At 39.1% G+C, this 24536-nt stretch overlaps 1 protein-coding gene across 1 annotated transcript in view; it reads left to right on the plus strand.

The window, feature by feature from the left end:
- Positions 1-24536, plus strand: part of dock8 (dedicator of cytokinesis 8) — an 85457-nt gene that overhangs the window by 56780 nt on the left and 4141 nt on the right. Inside the window, exons 22-46 of the mRNA XM_088910667.1 lie at positions 48-223; positions 1538-1633; positions 2545-2640; positions 3564-3713; positions 5035-5148; positions 5654-5809; positions 6994-7133; positions 9099-9265; positions 9749-9891; positions 10322-10504; positions 11464-11599; positions 12067-12154; positions 12923-13019; positions 13354-13488; positions 14545-14697; positions 16847-17005; positions 17684-17784; positions 18753-18945; positions 19311-19454; positions 20130-20261; positions 20845-20979; positions 21171-21260; positions 21917-22153; positions 22559-22702; positions 23977-24083. Coding sequence (XP_088766793.1) covers positions 48-223; positions 1538-1633; positions 2545-2640; positions 3564-3713; positions 5035-5148; positions 5654-5809; positions 6994-7133; positions 9099-9265; positions 9749-9891; positions 10322-10504; positions 11464-11599; positions 12067-12154; positions 12923-13019; positions 13354-13488; positions 14545-14697; positions 16847-17005; positions 17684-17784; positions 18753-18945; positions 19311-19454; positions 20130-20261; positions 20845-20979; positions 21171-21260; positions 21917-22153; positions 22559-22702; positions 23977-24083 — 3472 coding nt within the window. The remainder of the gene's footprint in view (positions 1-47; positions 224-1537; positions 1634-2544; positions 2641-3563; positions 3714-5034; positions 5149-5653; positions 5810-6993; positions 7134-9098; positions 9266-9748; positions 9892-10321; positions 10505-11463; positions 11600-12066; positions 12155-12922; positions 13020-13353; positions 13489-14544; positions 14698-16846; positions 17006-17683; positions 17785-18752; positions 18946-19310; positions 19455-20129; positions 20262-20844; positions 20980-21170; positions 21261-21916; positions 22154-22558; positions 22703-23976; positions 24084-24536) is intronic.

Consider the following 24536-nt stretch of genomic DNA (forward strand, 5'->3'; position numbering starts at 1 on the left):
CTGGCAAAGGCATGCAGCAATGTGAACACGCTGTCTCCTGGCCTCAGGATCCGGGACGTCCCTGCTCCACCCAGAAAGCCGCTACAACACGATGGGCCGTGCCAGCGCCTCCTCTGTGGGCACCAGGCTCCTGCAGTCGCGGGTCCTCAGCAGCAGCAACCCAGACATCCCAGCCCCACAGACTGCTGACGACGAGGAGGTGAAGAGCATCCTGAACTCCAAGGTGCTGCACCAGGGGCTGCGCTGGAGAGTCTAGAGGGGGATCATTCTCCCCATTCACAAACATAATTAATGCATCATATAAATATAAATATAAACATACATATTATATATATATATAAAGTTTTAAATATAATATATATTAATTACTCAGAGTTTACAAAAGAAATCAGATGAATTTTTATTAGCATGTTTGTGTTCACATACTGTATAGGTCTGTTTGTCTCAGCAGTGGCAAGTCCTGATAAATAAGATAAGGCACACATCACTCCTTTTAGGACATTAAACAGAACACTTAGAGGTCACAAATGGAAAGTGTATTTAAATCCAAAAACAGGAGGCAGATCTTTGCACAAAGTACTGTGGTAGTGTGGAACAGGCATGTCGTTAAACTGGAAACCCTGGTTTCTTCAAGAAATGACTGGATGATTAACTGTCTATACTAACTACCATAGGGGGTAAATAGGCCGAGTGGCTTCCTTTTGTTTGTAACTGTTTTTATATCCTTTTTATTTTGTTGCTTTTACAGTAATTCTTCTAAAATCCCTTCAAAACCATGGACATGTTGACTAATACTTAGGGTAGACTTGTAGTTTGCCTTCGAATAGTTTCTGACGTGTTTGCGTTTGTGCCCGAGCGATTTCTCAGAATTGGCAGAGATTTTGCTTTAGTGGGCTCCAGGTTTGTTCGCTGCCACAGGAAAACGTCATGATCACCCCTTCCTTGTGATGGCAAACTGTTCAGAAGCATGCCTGTGGGATAACTGCACATATCAGCCTGTCAGGTTCCACGCAAGGGAAAAAATTCCATTGGTGACATCACATATTGTACTGTCCGTGCCTCCACTCCCAAGCCAAAATCAGCACGCCTGGGAACTGTGTGTACGCACTGTTAATTTTGTTGAGAAATGTGTTACATTTTAAGGCGTTATAAGTAGTAGCAGTTGTTCTTACTATGTATCATTCTCTGTCCGTTTAATCATAGGATTAAAGCCAAGTCATAGTCGAGTTTAATATGCCTCCAGTTTCCACTGTGTGTTTAGGATGTACTGTATACGCTTAGAATCCATTTAAAGCAGTGATAGGTTAAATTTAGTTTCCTGTCTTGTTTGCTTAAAAACTGCAGTGTTTGCAAGAGGAATTAAAACAGCATTTTAAGACTGTAATCAATGAAAGCTTTTAAAAAGTACTGCTAGCACAGGAGTAAGTTTCAGAGAAAAGGCACGATTCAAAGCAGGTATCCAAGTTAAATTTGTTAAGACGTGATTTGCTGAGTTTGTGAGATGTCTTCTTATTTCCTCAAATTTCTTTCCCCTCAGGGCCTCAATAACCCTGGCAGCCGCATGTCTTCCTATATAGAAGTTGCCAACCACTTCCAAAATGTTTCAGGGGGACCCAGACCTACAAATAAAAAGGTAGGCACTGACCACTAGAGGGCGATGCAACATTAAGTGTCTATAACAACGTGGGAATTATTGCCAAGTTCATTACTAGTGATTGAGACCCTCTCTACAGGTTATTGCACATCCATTACTTAGATTCATGTACATTTAGAAGCATAAAAACTTCTAATAAAAGTTCACATAGTGATATTACATGTTTCCTAAAATAGACCATTATCTGCTGACATCAGCATCACACACTGACATTAGCATCACACTGTACTTCATGAACATGCTGTTTCTTAAAGATCAAAGGTTTCACACACAGTGGACCTGTTAATTAAGTGCCTCTCTGTCGGTAAGCCCTGGGTACAGTGTGTGCTTGACTCACCTTGTTCTTTGTAAGCATCTAATCAAAGAATACTGTGTTCGGTTTTGGACACCATACAAAGAAAATTATATTATAGTCCCAGAAAGAGTTCAAAGATGAGCAACAAGAATGATTCCTTCTTCAAAGAGGATTGTCATAGTCAGACAGGTTAAAGGAGCTGAATCCTTGCAGTGCACAACAAAAGAAATTGATCAAAATACATAAAATCCTTAGGGTATAGATAGAGCAAACACAGGAGAATGTTTCACATTCAGTGCTTCAAGAAGGACGTAAGGTTACATTTGGAAACTAAATGGGACTCCGTTTAGGACAGAGAGTATGAAATGCCTATTCAAGAGTTGGGGGTTTCCAGATTAGGATTCCCAGTAAGGTGGTTGAGGTTCAAACTCTTGGCTTCTTCAAGACACAATACATTTTAGATCACTTGCAGTAGCTACTAAACTGCTTAATGGCCTCAACTCCATTGTAACCTTTCTTAGCTTCTTGGTATTGAGTTTGTGAAGTAAGGCCCCAGTTCCAGATACAACATTTTATTTTTTTACACCCCTTACAGCAATTCCATGAGGAGCTGGCTCTTCAGATGGTTGTCAGTACTGGAGTGTGCAGAGAAAATGCCTATAAATATGCCTGGTTCTTCTTTGAACTTCTGGTAAGGATCTATGGACTTTGCCTCACTGTAAAAGAAGAGTCTTCACAAGTTAGGGTGAGATTTTAGGAAACTGTAATGTAACTGTATGTATAAATGCAAACAGAATCTTCTATATGTGTGAAGACATTTTTAGCATCAATAACATTAAATGTTCTTGATTTTTTTAAATTAAGAAATACCCTCAGGAACCTCTGCCTCTGTATTTAGCACTTTTAAAAATGTGCTACTAGACCTTTTAAAACATAAGTATTTTAGTTTACCTCAATTTAAAGTGTTATAACATTTCTAGCCAAAATAGTGCCTTAACACTTCTTTCTGAAAGTAACTACTGTACATCCAGACAAAAGTGCTGAGACCCAAATGAATTAATTTGTAGTATGCATACAGAATAATGTGTTGTGGACTTTATGTAACAAAAAGATTTACACTTAAATTGATAAAGTCACACTTCATAGGAATTTGAAAGACTCCTGGTCTTCCTCCTTGGTCAGATATTTTAACCCTGGCTTGTCATAATCGTGCACTAAAACAGGATAGGTACGATTCATGTGAGACAAGCCTCTAGCTCTGCCAATTCGAGAAGGCGTAGCCTGTAGGACTAATTAACCAATCAGCTCTCCCGGTCACCACCACACCTCCCAGCTTTAGACTATTTTAGAGCTATCCACAGTTACCTTGGTGCTCGGTGTTGGGTTTCCCTGGCGAGCCTAACGTTCACGCTTTCTGAAAGTTAACCTTCTTGTGTGTTACTGGTTCCTGCACTCCGCTTCTGCTTGACCACGGCTTTCGGATCTCGCTCTACAGTTAAGAACACCTGGCTTCTTGACCACTGTTCCTTAAACTTAAATAAACTACCGCTGAGGGTCTTACACTGGCGTAACAGTGACTACATTCATGTCTCTTGGTGTTTGTTAACCCTGCAGGTGAAGAGCATGGCCCAGTACGTCCATCAGATGGAGAAACATGACATCCCTCGTAGGAGCCGCTTCTCTGATAGGTTCAAAGATGACATCACCACTATAGTGAACGTAGTGACTGCTGAGATCGGGACAATTTTAGTGAAACAGCAGAAGGTAAAGGAAGACTCGTCCTATGATCCCAGCTGACAGAGCAGCTCTCATTATGGCACTGCATCCTTCTTTCAAGTAGAAGCTGTGGGACTTCTTCCAGTATTAACACAGCTACTTAATTGCAGAATACTGTAGATATGGTATTGAAGCAATCATATTCATTTTGATTGTGATCTTGTGAAATCGGATGATTTCCAAACTGACACGTTGTTTTGATAAATGATAAATTAGTAATTGCAGAATGTGATGGTACAGTAGTTGCTGCTTTTTGTGACATAACCCTTAGCGCTTTGTGCTGATTTGCCAACAGAACAGCAGATGCAGCAGAGAAAATCAGTCTGAAATCTGGCAGAGTAGATTAGTGCCATCTAAATTATTCAACTTTATTAAAACACATTTTTTATAGCTTAAAGAAGAATGACCTTAATGTTAAAGGTATGTAAACTGATTCAAAGAAATTTTGATTTGCCAATTAGATACTTGCATAAGTATTCAACCCCTTTACTGTAGTAACCCTAAATCAGTTCAGGTGTAAAACAACATTTTTAAAGGTCACAAAATTAATGTCTCTTTCTGTGTGAAATGTAAGTTGTTTAACATTATACTTCAGAGAAAACACATCTGTCTCTGTAGGTTTTCACAGTCAGAGTTTCAGGTTGAATTTCAGGCTACAGCTCACATAATACGAAAATGAATCGTGACGATGAACAAAAGAGGGATACAGTGGTACAGAAGCAAAAGTTAGGAGGTTGCAAGCAAATATAGAATTTGCTTATCACTCGTAAAACTGGGTTGAATATTCACATTTCAGCTGGACAAAGACACAAAGCTTAAAACCCAAAGCCACAGTGGTGTTACAAGAAAAGAGTGGAATTCCTTGAGTCGCTCAGACAAGGTCCTGACTTAAATCCAATATAATACGTTTAGAATTGAAGATTGTAGTGGTCCATTACAGATTACTAGTGAACTTGCTGGAATTGGAGTAATTTTGCTGCGAACAATTGTCAAAATGTATATCATCATGCTATACAAAATTAGCATATACCTAGCAAAAATGACACAGCATTAATTTCTGTTAAAGCTGCTTCTCCTTAGTCCTAATTTAGGAAGCTGAATAATTACACAACATTCAACCTTCTTTGCGTATCACAGTGTTCAGTTTTAAATCAAAAAGTTCATTTGAAAAAAGGTGCATATGTTTGAAAGGCACTGAATTGATCTGCCTTTTTACAGTTGGCATGAAAGATGTTGTGATGTTGAGTGGCTGCTGATTTTGGACTTTTTTGAAAGCACTCTGTATAACATTGCACTTAATTGGTTTTAGGAAGTTGAGCAAGCTGAGAAGATCAACATTAGCTTGGCGTTTTTCCTGTATGATCTCCTGTCTCTCATGGACCGCGGCTTTGTGTTTCACCTTGTGAGGAACTATTGTAATCAGGTAGGTTGTTCTGTTTATTGTATTCCACACCGAGGAAGAATGAAAAATGAAGTCAACAAATCCATTGGTTTTAATAGACCCTGTTTTCAAAGTGGATATACAGTATTCTAAAACCACCTCACAAATTATAAGAAGGAATGACATACTGTATGTACAGCAGATTAACTGTATGGTAGGTCAAGTACAAAGAAACAATTAGGTATTCAGAAAATAATTTGTATGAAACTGGGACAAGTAAGAAAAAATAGGAAGTTGATTCAAATTGAGCTAAGAAATGTTTTAGTTTTTAGAGGCATTTGTGTTATTTCACTCTTATTCCAGGAGAGACTGAATAAAAAATAGAACAATGTTTTCAAAGTAGCATAGTTTAATTCCTTTTTGTAACTACAGGGTATAAAATGTGTTTTTCTGATAATCACTGGTGTGGAGTTCCATAACATGTTTTACTTGAATCTTAAGTAGGCTACATTTTCCTTTATGGAGTTGACAAGTCACTCTTTTTCAGATGTCAGCAAAGTCAGTCTCGATCCCGACTCTCATATCGATGAGGCTGGAGTTCCTGAGGATCCTGTGCAGCCATGAGCACTATCTCAATATCAATCTCTTCTTTGTCAGTCCAACCTCTGCCCCAGCCTCCCCTTGCCCCTCTGTCTCCTCCCAGGTGGGTCTGTGGTTCTCAAGTCTTGACAGGATGATTGCTCTCTAGTCTCCTAAGTGATGTTACATTTTTCCCAGTTTTTTTTTTACCATTACACATAAACAGTATTTTTAATCAATACAGGACATTTTCTAACTGATTGGAATTATCAAAGACCTGCTCATATGCAAGGGGTAGCTAATGCTTTAACAATCTAATAGATACACACATAATACAATTCTTTCAAGATAGCACACATAATGCAGCAATGAAATTTAGTACATAATACAAATACTGTAAAGCAGTGAAAAAAACATTTTAGGAAGAGCTGTGTCAGTGTGCAAAGAGACATGTTGGAGGTCATTTCCATGTAGAAATAAGAAAGAAATGAAAAAGTACAATATTTTGGCTGTTGCGTCTTCTTCATGTGGGAAAAATATGTCCCCTTGTGTAATGGTAGAAGATGCTATATTGACTCAACATGACCAGTGTTTGATGACAGGAACTCTCAGGCAAGGCAGGTATTGATCATGCCAGTAGCCTCTGACTCAGTGGGTCTCTAACACTGCCCCTGGGGGACTGCTGCTGTGACTGCTCCTTTCATACCAGCCGAGTTCTTAAATCTCCTGCGTAATAGATGTCTTGATTAAAATGGATTGCTTATATGGCTGTTTTGGCACTCAGTTCTTGGTTTTTAGCTATACCAAGTACTTCTTTTCCGACAAATTCAGATCTTTAAGCAGTCTTTCCTCAACTCGCTCTTATGAGTTTGTTCCCTAAATTCTGACTACGCAGCTCTTAATAGGAAATTCGTTTGAGACAAAGAAAGGCAGGTGGGGAAGATAATACATCAAACACTCCCACAGTGACTTTTTATTTCCTTTTCTCCCGAGGTCTAGTTGGGACCGTGTCCGGTATCACACCGCAACTGCATGAAGTTCAGCGATTTCTGAACTTCAGATATTGGTCCAGAGTTGATAGCAATTCTAAACCCCAATCATTGTTTTGGCAATGAAAGCAATTTTAAACTGACATCAGTTAGTCTGTATTTAAAATCCCAGCTAGAACATAAACCAGGCATGACAGCAGTCCCCCAGGAGCAGGTCTGGGAATCACTACTCTTGCTATCTGTATAAACACCTATGATGTTGACAGTGTTGTTCATTGTAAATCATTCTCTTTGCTAACTGAATCTCTTCACCGGCCAGAACTCGAGCACTTGCTCCAGCTTCCAAGACCAAAAGATTGCCAGCATGTTTGACCTGTCTCAAGACTATAAACAGCAGCACTACTTGACGGGACTGCTCCTCACTGAGCTCAGCGCAGCCGTGGACATGGAGACTGAGGCGTGAGTGAAACTCATTTCTGCCCAAGCACAGTACTGATGGTGGTCCTGCTGGGACTAGACACTACTGACTAACATTTCTGATGAGCACATGAAAACATTCTAGGCAATGTCTCTGCTTCTTCTCTGAAAACCAGCATCTCTGTGCAGGACAGCTTGTGTTTGATGAGAACATGTTCTGTGCAAGAACAAGAAAAGTTATGGTAAAGAAAGAGCATGTTGCAAAAAAGAATGAAACCACACTGCTATCTCTTATATCTCCCTTTTGATGTGTTTATTCCTTAGATATCACAAAAATGGTATACAGGACACACTCTGTACGGCTGCACAAAGTGCGAAGATAACCAAAGTGCAAAGCTCACCACAGCAAATATACTGATGCACAAATGAAATGAAATACTCATGACTAATACATTTATTTGAAACATACATATTAAAATCACAGAATATACCAGTCAATTAATCATGATAAATACCCAACATGAAAGGAGACAAACTCAGAAAGTGAAAATGTTTCAGAATTAGTAATGGCCATGAGCTTCCTGAGCATTAATCCTGGTAGCGTTAATGCACAGCCCTAATCAGCCTCAGGTTACATTGCTGTGTACATTATAGCACTCCTGTGCAGCTGCATCAGCTAGCAGTTGTCTCCTCTTGATGGGATTGGCAAGTTGATCCCTCAGACATTCTGTTGTCCTCAGGTTGACCATGGCATGGCCTTTCATCAAAGTCATGCCATTGTAATCCTAGCAGTGTTTCTCATTGTCATGCTGGAAAATCAACATGTAAGGCTTGGCTTGCTGGAATGAAAAACCTGTTTGCCCAAGGATTTAGTCAGGGTATTGCTGAGCGATTAGTGTTGCTCCTAATCTGCACCCAGAGGGGTTTTTATGATTGAAGGAAATTTCTGTAGACATCATCACACTTCCACCTCATCACTGATTGAATTGAACAATGCAACACTTAGCATACGTCACATCTCAAGGTCTCTACATGTTATTTATCATCAGGTCTATCATTGACAACACATGACAATATATTCCATGTCCCTTATTTTTCCAAATGCAATATGAATTAATATATATATGCATTAGTATATGATTAGCAGCAGATCAGTATCAAGCTCTGTGTTGGATTGTTGTTCCCAAAATTTGCTTATTAATAAGCTTATTTGCTTATTACAGAGAAATTCTTTATGAATAGGAGGCCTGTCTTTGTCTGCACACAGTATTTCAAATACACATTACAAGTATTTTATTTGAAGTTTGTTCTGATCAAAATTATTCCTTATGAAAAGAAATTGTAGGGTATGACATCACTTGTAAGAAAGGAAGTTTTACAGCTGATATCTACCATCATCATTGAACCTTTAACACTAAATGAGACATTATATAATTTTAATGCTAAGTAATACACGTTAATAATAATGGATTTTTACGCAGGGCCCATGTGTTAAAACATATGGCAGAGGATGCAGCCCATCAGTGAATAGCAACCTTGTGCTTGTTGCTTATGGAGCAACTGATGGTCTGATCATAAAGACACTTAAAAGGCCTTTAACAGGAGTTAGACATCCAAAACTAAAGTTAGCCTTAAACCTGGATCATACCTTCCTCCTTCTCACAAAGACAGACTCATCTCCTTCTAAATATTTTATATTCATTTGCAGATTTCAGCTTTCCGCACCTCTCCTCCTGTTCTCCCTGAGCTTATACACTCATTCTCAGCTGCTTTTCGTGCATTTCACCACTGCTCCCCACCCAATCCTGTCTACTCTGTCTTTCATTCTCCTACGGCTCCTTTATCCGCTACTTTATCTCTCTCCCTCACACCTGAAGAAGGCTCCCCAGCCGAAACGCTGTGTCTCTTTTCTTCGCCTTTCAGCGTGGAATAAGCCTTTACCTGTGCCCATAAAGACGCTTGACTGATTCTGCACACCCATACAGTCTTGTCTCCTTGCTCTCCTAGAATGGGCAAAGTTCAGCGGAAGGCGATCAATGCCACCCACAGCCTGCTGTGCTCACACGACCTGGACCCCCGGTGCAGCCGCCCTGAAGTGAGGTCCAAAATAGCCGCTCTTTACCTCCCTCTCGTCAGCATCATTCTCGAGTCCCTCAACCATTTAGACTTCACAGGTCAGTCCAGGGCCGGATTTTACTCCTCTGGGGATCACTGAGTGGGCGTTGAAAGAGACCTCTACCTGAAATGAACAACCAGCAGCTGAGCCTAATGATACGAAAACAGAAATTGGATTTTGCTTGCTCCATTATGCGGCTTATTAATTTTGTGTAACAGCTTTTGATCTTTGAAGTCCTTGCCTGCCTATTTCCCTGGTGACTGCTAGCAGTTGGTTTAAAGGCAGAATTTCCAGCCAAGAAGCACTGTTGCAGGACTGGGTTGAACAATACCATACTCCTGCTCTAGCTCCTGGGTTTCCAGTCTTTTTATCTGATCCTGGAATATTTGGTGTAGTTGTTCTGGCATTGCCCTGTGCATTTGAGCTGGAGTAAAAATATACAGTGAATGCAATGTTGGGAAATGTAATTTTCTTATGTTTCTTTTACAATCTTCTCATTTGGGAAAAAATGTTCCTGCTTTCTGGATCAATGTTCTTGCAGTTGCTGAGTCTCGGGGAGGGAAAGGAAAGTCAGGAACCCCAGAAGAGGAGAATGAAGCTGTGACCCCCATCAGTCAATCCGTTGCTATGGCGATAGCAGGGAATCCTTTCAGTACTCTTGCAAGAAGCACCATTTCATCTGTGGTATGAGCAAAAATTACACCTAATAAACATTAATGAAAATGTCTGCATAGTACTGAATTTCTTTGTATATACAGTAACATCTTTTTGTTTAAATTATTTCTATGTACTAAAACTAATTTAATGCAGTTGGACAGTCCTTTCATATTATTTATATGCTTTATTGATATTTACAGCCTGGTACTTTTTAATTCTGCTTTGAAGGGATTGCGTCTGTTGCAAATACTGGTTAATCTTCAGACAGGGAGGGAATATCTTCAATAAGCTTTGTGAAAAGAGCTGCAGTTTACAATTACAGCAGGATAGAATTTGAAAATGAAGCAACTTGTCAGATAGTCAGATAATTAGGCACAAGTAAACAGCCATACAGATCAATAGAGTGAAAGCATGGAATATCTGTGGTTTGTCACTAGGAATGTTTCTCTTTTTCCAGTCTGGCAAACCGTGTGGCACATTGACAGTTGAAACCAGTCGAAATCTGCTCATCTGTTTCTTGTGGATAATGAAAAATGCTGATCAAAACCTCATTCAGAAATGGGCCATGGACCTGCCCTCTTCCCAGCTGAACCGGCTTTTGGAACTACTCTATATATGCGTTTCCTGCTTTGAGTACAGGGTAAAGATTTTTCCTTTATAAGCAAATGGTTCTCTTGCAAATGTGAAAATTATTTATGCTCCTCTAAGATACGGATTAAATAACTAAAGCCTGTAAATATTAATTTGAACAGACAATTCAGTTAGGTCACAAAATTCTCAAGAGCTACGATTCTCAAATTGCAGGCATTCAAGGTAGCGCACATACTTTAATGAAGAACTGTTTAATGGAAAGTAATGGAAAGTACAGTTAAATGTAATTAATGGAGTACCACAGGGATCTGTAAGAGGAACGCTGTTCTTCCTAATTGATATCAATTATCCACGTTCTGGTACAGTATAGCTAACTGTCAAAACACATTAACTGCAAAACAAATTAAAAGAGAATTAGACTAAATTCAGGACTGATCAAATAACTGTCAGATAACATTTAAGTTCAGGAGTGGTCATGAATGAGCATATTAATGAGACATTCCTGGGCTCAAAGGAATGTCATAAGCTGCCAGGCTTGAACAGAGGAGCAACAGAATTGGACAAAAGTGGAAGTTATATAAGAGTGCTGAGAATAGGAGCCACTGTTTTACACAAGAGTGTTTTGGGAGCGTGAAACGAATTGGCCCAGCCATGTTGTTGAAGAGGCTTCCTTCAAGAAATGGCCAGATGATATCCTTGGACCAGTTAGTTGCCAATAAAAAACAACCCAAATGAGCTAGCTGTATCGAATGTCCTCCTCTTGTTTGTAATTGTTCTCACGTTTTAGACAATACAGATAATAGACACTTTGCCTCCCTTATTCGATTGACTGTTCTTAACACTGCCATTGCGTAAATAAAACGATCATGGCTCTCAGCCCTGTAAAGATAAAGACCAAGACTGACTTTTCTTCTCAGGCTTGAAGACTATGCATGTGAAGAACTCTTGCCATAAAGTCTGTCTTGCATTAATGCATTAACGCAGTGTGTTTCGGTGTGTTTTGTCCAGGGGAAGCAGAGCTCCGACAAAGTGAGCACCCAGGCACTGCAGAAATCCCAGCAAGCCAAGGCCCGGCTGGAGGAAGCTCTGCTGGGAGGCATGGGGGCCCGAGGAGAGATGATGAAACGTAGTCGCGGGGTCCTAGGTAAGGCCAGCTGCACACCTAGCTGAGAGATTCCACTCCTGCCTCCTTTGATAGGAAAAGAGATCTTGGCTTTTATTGTCCGTGAAAAGCACGAGGGAAAAAGAAACTTCAAAGAAATTCCTTTTGAAGTTTTCCAAACCATTTGGGGGCAACGGAAGGCATTATTTCACAGTCGGCACAGAGACCAGGATCAGAAAGTATGTCAAGAAAGAAGTGACAGCACTTTTTTAGAGAGTAAAGCGAGAATTTAGGGTGAACGCACTAGTGCGCTCACTTGCTTGCAATTCTCAGAAAACCGTTTCTGAAAACTAATCAGCTCAAATTAAACACATTTACACCTCTAGGTAAGAATTTACTGAGTTGTAAGTCCCAACACTCCTCTACATCTGTTCCTCTTCATTTTGTGTTTGTTTCCTTTACCACAGTAATATTAGAACAGTATTATAAATATCTGTATTTTCACACAGGCAATGACAGGACGCTGGGACAAAACGAGAACTTGAGGTGGAGGAAAGATCTGACCCAGTGGCGGCAGACCAATGAGAGACAGGACAAGTATGTGTTCATTACTGATCCCTCTGCAGCTCAACTTGGGTAATGTTAGTGTAATTATGATTTCCAGGTTTTTGATTTTCTCATTATTGTCACAATATTATAAGTACATACAGTAATGTGTTTTACTGTATATATTATTATACATGTACAGTACATAATGTTATATGTACAGTACATACAATATATGTACAGTATATGTAAAACAGGGGGTTATAAAGTTTGAAATTAACATCTCCTAAGGACAAGTGCATTTAAGGCTTACAATAGGTGGCATACCTTTACACAGAAGGTTGTGTGAGCAAGGAACAAGCTAACCATCCATGTGGTTGGAACTGATACCCTGGCTTCCTACAAGAAATAGCGGAAGAGATCCTTGGATCAATTTGCTATCAGTAACCAAATGAGCTAGAAGGGCCAAATTGCTGTCCTTTGCATACAAAATAATAAGCTTTCTATACATATAAATTAAACAACAGTTCCTTGTTTTTACCTTGCTCCCCGTAATAATTATTTTTTAAAAAGAACATTTCAGTAATTAAGGATTTGGGTAAATTGTTGGATGTATTGGTACTAAGTTTAGAAATCTGCATTCTGTTGTTCAGTATTTAGTTTTTTTATCTGTTCTTCTCATCGGACATGTGTCAAAATAGTACTGTATATTACACTCAAATAGAAAATCTGTGGAAATCCATGTTCTTATAAGTGTATATAGCCAATTATAAACGAGTGTTTAAAAAAGGGGAGGTAACCTCTTCTCATTTTATTCAGAACTAAGGCAGAGCTTGACCAAGAGGCCATTATCAGTGGTAACCTGGCCACAGAGACTAACCTGGTCATTCTTGACTTGCTAGAAACCCTCATCCAGGTAAGGCCACTAGTCTTTAAGACAAAACTGTTCCTGCTGCTCTGTAAATCATCCTGTTGTTCGTCAGTCAGTGTTTTTCTCTGTATGTTTAACTCTATTGGTCCAGTTCAAACTTTCTTACCCAAGTACTGTAAATATTTAAATATCAGCACAGTTCATACCTAATGCAAGCTGTTTTATATTATTAAAATACTTTTTAAAGAAATCAGTGTAATGTTAATAACTTTATTTATTAAAAAATTAGAAATGTAGGTTTTCCAAGCCAAGTGATCTTTCCCCTGTGGGAGTTTGTGCCATCTTTGCTTGGAGTGGGCCTACGTTTGTGTTTCCGCAGGGAATCTCTCTGTCTGATGTCAAAGACAGTGTGCTTGGAGGGGTCCTGAGAGTCCTGCTCCACTCCCTCAGCTGTAACCAGAGCACATCCTACCTGGCACACTGCTTCAGCACACTTAGAGCCCTCATTGTGAAGGTACTGCGTCGTAGGCTCCGGCTCCCAAATACAGCTCTGTGGCCTGCTTCCACCTGAAATGACCTGAGAAATATAGCAGAATCACTTTTACTGGGAGCATATCCCCGATAGTCATGAATACACAGTGTCTGTCAATCCTAAATGAGCGTAGTACTGAAACTCGTGTCTCAGAAGCAGTCTAACTTCTCCTGATATTTTCTGTAGTTTTTAATGGTTTTGCTTACTTATTTTCTACATTTGTGTTTTCGCGCTACAGAAGCGCATTGCTTTGCTGCCATCAAGGAAAAGAAAATATTAACGAGTTATCTCGTAATTATCTTGTTATTACGAGAATCCAAACGATCTTTTAGTTATGCGATTATGTCGTAATTACAAGATCGTATGTTGTCACGTACTCTATGTGATCATGCCGCTATAGCACAATTGTCATACAATACCTAGATTACCATTAGTTGAGTTTCAGTTTTAAGCGGTGGAAGAGATTGCACAGCACCCTTGTTCTTGTTTAAGGATATGGGTGAGTGTCCTCATGGTTAAAATTGTGTTATGGATAGACACCACTGAAAAGTAAGTCCATACACATTCTGCAGCTTGGTGGACATTGGTCAATTTTTGTCAATTGTCTCATAATTACAAGACAACTCATGATTTTTTTTTTCCTTGATGGTGGCAATAACATTCTTTACCTTACAATCCAATATATAAATTCAAAACAAATGCTGAAAAATGGGACGTAACTTTAGGAAGTCTTTTACTGAGCACAATTGTGAGTGCTTTTCTTCATCCCGAAACTTGAAAGTTTCCATTTTGAAGTCCATTTCCTGTGGTGTGTTTAATAGGTAGTAGTAATAATAATGACCAGATAAGTAAGCTGTGAACAGCCTCTCTTTTACACTGATGAGCTGGCCCACAGGCCGGTGTCTGACCTCTTCAGTGCATCTTTCAGTGGTTTGAAGGTATTATTAAGTTCCCCCTCCAGCCATTCCGATGGCTCGCAGTGTCTTGTTTCCTCCGAGCGCTGGCCTGAGGCCTGTGGGTTTGTGCTGTGCGTTGCAGTTTGGAGACCTGCTCTTCGAGGAAGAGGCGGAGCAGTGCGCCGACCTGTGCCAGAAAGTCCTTCAGCACTGCAGCAGCTGCATCGATGGCAACCGCAGCCAGGCCTGCGCCACCCTCTACCTCATCATGAGATACAGCTACAGCTCGGCCAGCGTAAGGCAAACTCCTTCCACCCCACCCCTTTCACTTTTACCCAATCTGCTTTGCTGACTGTTTATTATTATTAGTTGTTGATCCTGCATTTGTGCTTTATGGGAGCCTGTGATGTGCCTCTTGAACGTTAGAGCATAAGAACCCATAATCCTCTGTGAGAGAATTTCAAGGCAACGCTTGCACTCAGTGTACTCTGTGATGATGTTACTCTTCTGTGGATTTGCCTATGCCAAATGCTGGTTTTCATTCTGAATCTGCTTTAAAGTATTCCTTCAGAGAATTTTTGGATTCTCAGCCAGTTTGTTTAGTTTTCTGTTACAACGCTGCTTGAAGAGCAGTCTATATTTTTCTCTATGTTGTTCATGTGTAAGAAAATGTAGGATCATGGTGGTGATCGTAGATAGTAGCGATTCTTATCATGACCACTTCAGATGCTGTATTTCACACTGCAGGAAAAATGGGAGCTTTTCTCCGCAGTATTAACAGAAACACCTTGTTTTCATGTGTGCATGGTATCTTGTAATCGCAGATCGTACTGTGAAGTATTGACAAGCGTAATTTCTCATGTGTAACCAGGATCAAAACACATTTTTGTGCTTTTTTGCATAGAAAACATGGGTATCAAATGTAAGGTAATCTTGCCATTCCTGGTCTACCTTTGTGCTGAAGATAAAAAGCACACAATATATAACATCAGCTGTATTGCTTTAATCCTACAGGTGGTAGCTTTTTTAAGTTGGATTGATGCACCCCTGATGATATACAGTGTTATAAAGCTATAGTATTAATGATTTTAGAATGAGGCTTCCATGTAAATGATTGATATACTACATACAAAACACTTATTATCAATTAAGACCATGTTAGTAAGGAATACTTTTGCTTTTTTGCTGGTGATAAACAAGATGGATTACTTTAGTTTTGTCGACGTGTTTCGATTCCCCAGAATCAATAGAACCATAAAACAGAACCATCACAGCAGAGAGCCAATGGCACAGTACTGTTGTATTGACATTTGTCTGCCATGATATATTTTTGTAAACCTTGTAAAATATTATTAATCTCAGAGAAAGCTATGAATGCATTTGCCCATTAAAGATGGTATTAATGGTAAATAGGACAATATTATTATCATTGGAGGTGCACCATTGATTTTTAAGTCTGTAATCTCCTGTGATGTTACCTGGTGAGAGTTATTTTTAGGTTCTATAATTATGTGTATGAACAGATTTGAAAAATCCAATACATTGAAAGTAAAGCAGAGTGTGTGGCAAGTCTGGTTTCAGTGCTGATATCACTGATAAGCAGAGTTCAGGCTCCTTACTTGGGTGTTCAAGAGAAAGCTACTGAAACTGTAGAACATGAAGATGCTGCTGGTCAACTTGACAAAAGGCAGAAACTTTAGTACAGATTTCATGGTGTACCTACAGTAGCAAAGTTAGGCTAGGTACATAAGTGAATTGACTAACGGTAGACAATCTTCAGTCACCATACAGTATGCATTTTGTATTCTGTAATAAATAGAAAAATTAATCTGCCAACTGTGCATGCATTGCACAAATATTTTGTGTTGTTTTGATTAAAGGGGCACTAAAATGATTGAAGTAACAAAATGCAGCCCATTGAATGTCACATGATATTGAAGTACAGGGCCCGGAGTCTACAGTATCTTGGCAAGCAATGGATTCAGGGCAGGGTACACCCTGGATGGGACGCCAGTCCACCGCAGGGCAGACACACAGGCACAAACACAGACACGCACACACTCGCATCAGAGACAATGTTGCCAGAAGCCAATTAAGCTGCCAATATGGTTTTGGACTGTGAGAGGAAACTGGAGCACCTGGAGCAAACAGGGAGAACACACACACAGATCCAAAGGTGAACCCCAGTGCTGTGAGGCATTAAGCACTTGAGTTTTTATTTTTTTAGGATCACATTGTTCTGCTTCTATTTTGATTTCTTTGTCATTCTTTTTAACTTTGCTAAAGGAAAACGCTGATATATTTGGAATCTTTGGGATCATACTGTACCTGATTAGCATTTTTAGAGGGATCCTGTAGTGGAGGCAAATCTTTTTTTTTAAACAAATGGTCTGAAGTCCCAAAGAGGCTTTCCTGCATATTGATATGTTTGTTTGTATTTTCAGAATTTCTCCCGCGTGAAGATGCAGGTCACCATGTCTCTGGCCTCGCTAGTGGGTAAATCTTCAGATTTCCATGAAGAGTACCTGAGAAGATCTTTACGAACTATCTTGGCATACGCTGAGGAGGACACAGAGATGCAGTCAACACAATTACCTTGCCAGGTACATTCTTTTTTTCCTAGCATCCAAAATAAAAACCTTCCAACTAAAACTTTATGCTATAAAAAACTTCACTTTGATGGCTGTTACAGTATTGTGTTAATGGGAAAAGCATTTGACAATGGTGAATGAGAAAAAAAAGAAAACCAGAAATCATAACATTGTGGTGGTTTGACTGTGATACTGTCTGATAATGTCACAATAGTTTAAGCAGAGCTATATGTAGTAAGGGGAGGGATTTTCTGCTGTACTTTGCAAAGAGCACACATTGTAACCTAATTTAAATTTGAAAATACTTCTGTGTTTCTTACTGTAGTTCCACTTTGTTCCTTGATGATGATGAGACAAATTCAATTCAATATATTATAAGTCCAGATATACTAATCACATAATAAGTGAAACAAATGTACTGTATATACAAATTTCTGTCCAGTGCTGGAACGTCTCTCTCAAAGCACCACGTCGTGTAATAATACTGAATATTTGTACACCACTACGTGACATTACTGAACTTAGAATATTGATAAAATGGCTAGCATAGTTTAGTTTTTCATTAGGAAACTCTACTTTGGTACTTTGGATTATGGTTTAAGGCATGACTTGGTTTTCTACTATTCAGAGAGACAAAAGCAGAATTGAACAAAGTGTAAAAATGTGCCTTGAAATGAATTTTGTATCCAGGTTGATGAGTTGCTACGAAACCTGAACAGCATCCTGTCTGACACGGTGAAAATGAGAGAGTTCCAGGAAGACCCAGAGATGCTGATGGATCTCATGTACAGGTAACGTCTCTGTTCCCTATTTAGTTATACTGTGCCTATAGGTCTCAAAAAAGGTAAGGTACCGTAGCTCTTACTAGCTTAGGAACAAGTAAAGATTTATTCCATGCTGAAAACGCACCCTGCACCCGAAGAAGGCTCCACAGCCGAAACATTATTTCTTTTCTTCTCCTTTCAGCATGGAATAAACCTTTACTTGTTCCTTTGCAGCCTACGCATGCTGACCCAGCTACCTACTTGACCTTCTTTCCAGCTTATTCATTTTAAAGCGAGAAAAAATGTTCCGAAGAATATTTATAGATGAAATGTTCGACTTGCTTACTGCTGTATAATGCAATTAATGTCTCTGAAAAAAGATGCAAAGTTCCCTTGTTCACACAGTGTGTCAGACCCTGATATACAAGGCGAGGGTAGTTCACTTGGAGCTTAGTGTGGTGACATATCCAGATTCTCATTCTCGAATGCCACATTTTAAAGTTTACTGTATTTGAAATTTTAAAATAGTACTGGTTATATGAACTTTGAAAATGGAATTACAGCTTGACCTCTCCAGTATCTTTTTGCTCTGTTCTTGGATAAAATATGTAGTAGCCCAGGGGTAACGTACCGTTACCACAAGGAATGGGAACATGATTATTTTTTTGTTGTTGTACTGATGTGCCCACAGTCTGTTTTTCCTATATCAGAGCTTCAAATTCACACTGGTAGATTGGGCTGGACTGGCAAATGAAAAAGTAGATCTTACATTAAAAAAGGTTGGGCACCCCTGTAGTAGTCTCTTCCAACCGAAATCCTACAGCTTGTTAAACATTTTCTTTTACATGCAAGGGCTTTTCAGAACATCAAGTCAGGCGTTCTATCACATCCAGACACTAGGTGAAAATATGAATCATGACACCTCTGACTGATGATTCAGAGGGGGAACTTGTTCCTCCTGGTACTCAGGGTTTTTTCGTCCTGTCTGCCATCAGAATAGCGAAGGGCTACCAGACATCCCCTGACCTGCGTCTGACCTGGCTGCAGAACATGGCGGAGAAGCACTCCAAGAGAAAGTGCTACACAGAGGCCGCCATGTGCCTGGTGCACGCTGCCGCCCTGGTGGCCGAGTATCTGAGTATGCTGGAGGACCACAAATACCTGCCTGTGGGCAGCGTCAGCTTTCAGGTATCCAGGATCTGCAAGACTGTCCCCCTCCGTTCACACCTGAGTCATCGAACTACGCTCCAACCTGCTTCTGTTTTGTGTATCTAATTTATGAGTTTCATCCCCAAGATGAGTAAAAAACGATGACGTGCAACTGTATTCATTTTTAAAAATGTAATCGCCTCATACTGAGTAAAATTGTACCATTTACCAGGTGGTGCAGTTGTTCTGAATAAAAAAAAAAGCTGTGCGTGGTTTTAGGACCTGCCAGATAATGTTCATCAGAATGTAATCCAGAGTGTGTGCCTCGCATTCTTTAGATCAAACATGAATTGATGAATAAAAACTGAACAATCTGACAGTCTTTCGTTGTGTTTACATTGCAGAATATCTCTTCCAATGTCCTAGAGGAATCAGCGGTGTCGGATGACATCCTGTCTCCGGATGAGGATGGGATTTGCACTGGCCGGTACTTCACTGAGAATGGCCTGGTGGGCCTTCTGGAGCAGGCCGCTGAGCTGTTCAGCACTGTGAGTGAGGGCTGGCTGGCACTGGCGATTAGACCCAGAGGGCTGAGCGGGTTGGGGCTGGTCGTTAGTGCTAAGGAGAAGCTGCACTTGTGTTAAAAAAATAGTGTTGTCTGTCGAGGTGAGATGATACCCTAAGACTGAGGTATCATCCAGTCCAGCTGGTTTTCATTTGGATTGTTCCTTAACTCATCCGTTTCTCTTCACTTGGAACACTTGTTTTGACCACTTAAGCAGGTGATTTGCTCAGGAGTTTGGATATCCCTTGAAAATACCAACAGCCTTTAGTGCTCGGGGACCATAGGAGGCCATTCCTTGTTTAATTTAATCAATTAACTTACTAAATGTACCAAAGCTAATGTGTTCTAGGTCTTTACAAAGTGGTGATTTAAGACCTGCTAGATTGTAGCTCCATTAGACGTGGTTACCGATGACCTATGATCATAATAAACTATGTACTGTAGCACAATCCACAAATCATGGGATGTTGCAATAATGGAAGAATGACATTGATTTGATGGACCTGGTTGAATGAAATTTGTATTTGTGTCATTAAGGGGTGCTAGCACTAAATGAAGATCGATGCTCTTCCAGATCATAAGCAGTAGGCATAAGCAATGCTTTACCAGATCACAATTTTAATTATTTTAAAGGCACCTTCCTCTCTTTCTGTTGTAGGGTGGATTGTATGAAACTGTAAATGAAGTTTACAAAATCGTCATTCCTATTCTGGAGGCTCACAGGGACTTCAGGAAACTGTCTTCCACTCACGACAAGCTGCAGAAAGCCTTTGAGAATATCATCCAGAAGGTACCCGTTTCTCTTCATCTTACAGTGTTGCATCTCTCCATAAGGCAAATCATATTTCGTTAAATATATTTATATTGATATATTAACATTAGAACATTCATTGATCTGTACAGGGGGTCATACTGTATGTGTTGACACACTTGGTTTACAAATGGCTTTAACTTATGGAGAAAAATACTGTACGTCCTGAATGTAATGGCTTCTGGGAGGGCTCATTAAAAAAGGGGCAATGGGAGTAAAAGCTGCTTAAATAAATAACCATCCATGAGTTAATTACAAAGAAAAAAAACTGCTTTCAAAAGGAAATATAAAAAAGCATTGAAAAATATCCAAGTATGTACTAGTTTTGAGTGAAAGTTACACCATTTCCATATACAGTATGTTAAGACAAAATTCCGGGCTGGCTTTCAGGAATTTGACGGAAAAAAGGACCAGATTAGCTTCAGACGTTTTTTAAGGGGGAAAAGCCAACTGCTCAATGCCATATGAACAAAACTAAACTGCATTTTCTTAATCTGGGGCCAATAATAAACAAAATGTGCCTGTTCTTTGTTGTTCAAGTTCTTAAACCTTGTTTTAAAAGGGTCACAAAAGAATGTTTGGAACATATTTCCGCGTGGGTTTCTATGGAATGAAGTTTGGAGACTTGGATGAGCGTGAATTTATTTACAAGGAACCTGATATCACCAAGCTTCCAGAAATATCCCACAGATTAGAGGTAAACAAAAATCAAAAGCATTTGAATGTGCTTAATTAAATTAGCTTGTGCTGAAATGCCAGCCATTTGAAAGAGAAGAAGAAAAACTACCACTTTGTATTTTTAGCATAAAACAGTCAATTGATGCAACTGTCTTATGATGTAGTTTAAAATATTTTGCCTTTTTTTTCCAATTTGTCACATTGTTTCAGAACTTTTACAGTCAGTGCTTTGGACAGGATGCTATGGAGGTAATAAAAGATTCAGCTCCAGTTGACAAAGCCAAGCTAAATCCTAAAAAGGTGCGTCTACATTTACTTTTAAGGAGTCTGTGATGTAGAAAGCTGATCCTGCTTTTATTATTGTTGTCTGAAGTAATGAGATTAAGGTTTGTTTTTCAAAGAGGCCTCAGCTTACTGTTACTGTTACCAGAAGTATTGATGGATTGTCGTTATTCTATAAGCAGCCACCCAGAGTGTACATCAGGAACGCAAAATGCAAAATAAAACATTTGAGCATGATATCAATATGTATTTAGTTTAAAATTTGAAGACTAATGTGATTATTAAAATTAACATCATTACCGCTTGACATCCACCTATTAATACACACTATCCTGTTTATATAAACTCTTAAGTTTCTTTTAAATAAGGAAACAAATTGATCCAAGTAAAGGTTTTTTTCTTCTGTTAATCATAGTCTTGGAAACCATTTGGCACGCAAGACCTGAAAATTTCATTTCTGTTCTCTGTGGTCAGAGAAGTAAGAACTTAGTTGTTGCCTAAAAGAGATGTGATGTAATAGGAATTTTCACCAGTTTTCAATCAGTGTTGCTTTAACGTTCATCTTGTTAAACAATATAACTTAAAACATTCTCATTTTATTTTATTTTTTCGCGTTACTTAAGTTGTTGCTGTGACTTATTTGAAAAATGTCTGCATTTTCTCTGTTCTTGTAGGCTTACATTCAGATCACATTTGTGGAGCCATACTTTGATGAGTATGAAATGAAAGACAGGTTGACCAATTTTGAAAAGAACTTCAATTTGAGACGCTTCATGTACACCACCCCCTTCACAAAGAGTGGCCGCCCCAGAGGAGAGCTCAATGAGCAGTACAAGAGAAAGACTATCCTGACCACTATGCATGCCTTCCCCTATGTCAAGACCAGGATTAATGTTATTCAGAAGGAAGAGGTACAGTATGGCTGCTATCTTGGTGTCATTGCACAAAGACATTGAAAGTCTAACAGTCTAACAAAAACAGTCTAGCAGTGACCTAGGGGACTATTGGCTAATCTTTGAAAAATGCTGATGGACATTTAAAGCACAATGCATGTTAAATTCACATGCATAGAGACTGGTTTTAGCAATTTTACAGCGTCTTTCATAGTAAGTGTCCCAGTTAAAGTCCTGACTTGAATCCAAGAGAAAAACTGGCAAGACTTGAAAATTGCTGTCCATCAACCAACCCCAATGAAAATGACAGATCTTAAGAAAATTTGCAGAGAAGAAGGGAGGAGAATTCTAATGTTAATGCTAAAGCTTCCCTCAGTAACATCTGTCATACAATGGTCTAACCACATACTCCTTTGGCTCCAGTTTGATCTCACACCCATTGAAGTGGCCATTGAGGACATGCAGAAGAAAACCCTGGAGCTGGCCGTCGCCACTCACCGAGAGCAACCAGATGCCAAGATGCTTCAGATGGTTTTGCAAGGGTCTGTGGGGGCAACAGTCAATCAGGTGTGTTCCTAGGAGCAGTATTATCTGCGGCACAGTGTGGTAGCAGGTATATTTTAATATGCAGATCTCCGGCAACAGCAGCAAAGAGAGACGTAAGGCAAAAAAGGGCATTTACAGTACAATTAAACCCCCTAAAAACACAAAACCCTAGCTCCTCTTTCAGCTCTATGTTAATGTTTTCCTTTAAACTCTTAATCTGTCTATAATGCAACCAGGCAGTTAAGGTGCTTATCGACATCAATCCAAACCGTCTGTCAAAACTCAAACTCAAACTCTTATCCTATATTCAAACATTTCCTTCATGCTTCCTCTGGTGCAGATCCTCTAGCATAGACAGAAGATATTGACAGCCCCTGGAAGCCTCTACTTCATGGTTTTGAACTGTCAACCTACCAAATGTCACCCTCCAGGGATGGCAGGTCTCCCCCCCCCACTGCCTTGTGGGAAATGTAGTTCAGAAGAGATTCGCCATCTTGTCTGAACCTACTGCCCTCTTACACAGATTTCTTGCAACTCTAAAAACTTTGTTGTAGTCTGTTAATTTTTGGTGGCTTGGGTTGAGAAGTAGTACTAGAAGTTATGTATTTTAGAACTATGATAATGTGAGAGACAAAAAGAATGTGGACTGTTGGAAACATCTATAAGAGGAACAACATTTTTAATAGATTACAAATTAGACTAGATTACAAATTTTGACAATCATTCTTTTCATATATACAAAAATATTAATCTTTTGTTAACATTTTAGATATAAGGTACAGCAATGTCAGTATTACAAAGAAAAATACATTATTTTATCCTTGAATACACATTGCAGATTCTATAGTAATTTGTGGTACAGAAAGTAGTCAAAAGGAAAAGTCTTGCTGTGCTCTTCGAACTTAACATTACAACAATATATGACTTTAGATTTAAAAACACATCTGCAAATTTAGGCCAGTTCTAGTTAATCTTTGTCGAACTTTTACATTGTGGCATAAACATAAAGTTTAACTGAATAATACAAAATAACTGTTCAATACCTTACCAAATGTTTTTGTAGACAGGACTAATAACAACAAATTACTTAAAATAATATAAATAACTCAGACATTGAGTAACTGTATTGTTAACTGCACTGTGATTGGCATTATTCTTTATTTTACTGTAAATTCTCTGATGTGAAATATATTTCTATTTTAGCACTTCATAAAGAAATGTTTATACAAACCTGTGAGTCAGCTGGTTTTTTTATCCGCTATGCAATAGAAAAAACATGTTTCTGCCTTTTTCAGGGTCCCCTAGAGGTAGCCCAGGTGTTCTTGAATGAAATCCCAGCAGACCCCAAGCTTTTCAGGCACCACAACAAACTGAGACTGTGCTTTAAAGAGTTCATTATGCGGTACGTTAGGAGGAAATATGGTCCTATTTTGTTCCACATTCAAATTGTTTGAGGTGTTTTGTCTCATTTGACTGCTTTGATTGCCCACGAGTATTACTGGCTTCTGCACTATTGTGATTTTTTAATATAAATATAAATTCACATAAGTATTAGCATCCCAGTATCATTCATTCATTTATTATGTGTAAGATATGCACTACTCTCTCCTGCAGTACTTACTTGACTAATCTCTTCAATGTTAGCTAAATACTAGTGCTGAAAGTTTTTCCATAATGCATATAAATGTCAATGCACAACCACTGAAAAGTGTACAAAACTAAATTTGTCAGGTTTACATATTTTCTGGTAATGAATCATACTGTACTTAACTCTCGTTTATTAATTCTTTACTTATGGGTCATAGTTACAGTATGTGTGAAATATAATGATATCTGAACAGGAATTAAAATGATT

The sequence above is a fragment of the Atractosteus spatula genome, chromosome 3, assembly GCF_055471065.1.
Source record: "Atractosteus spatula isolate fAtrSpa1 chromosome 3, fAtrSpa1.hap1, whole genome shotgun sequence".
Lineage (NCBI taxonomy): Eukaryota > Metazoa > Chordata > Actinopteri > Semionotiformes > Lepisosteidae > Atractosteus > Atractosteus spatula.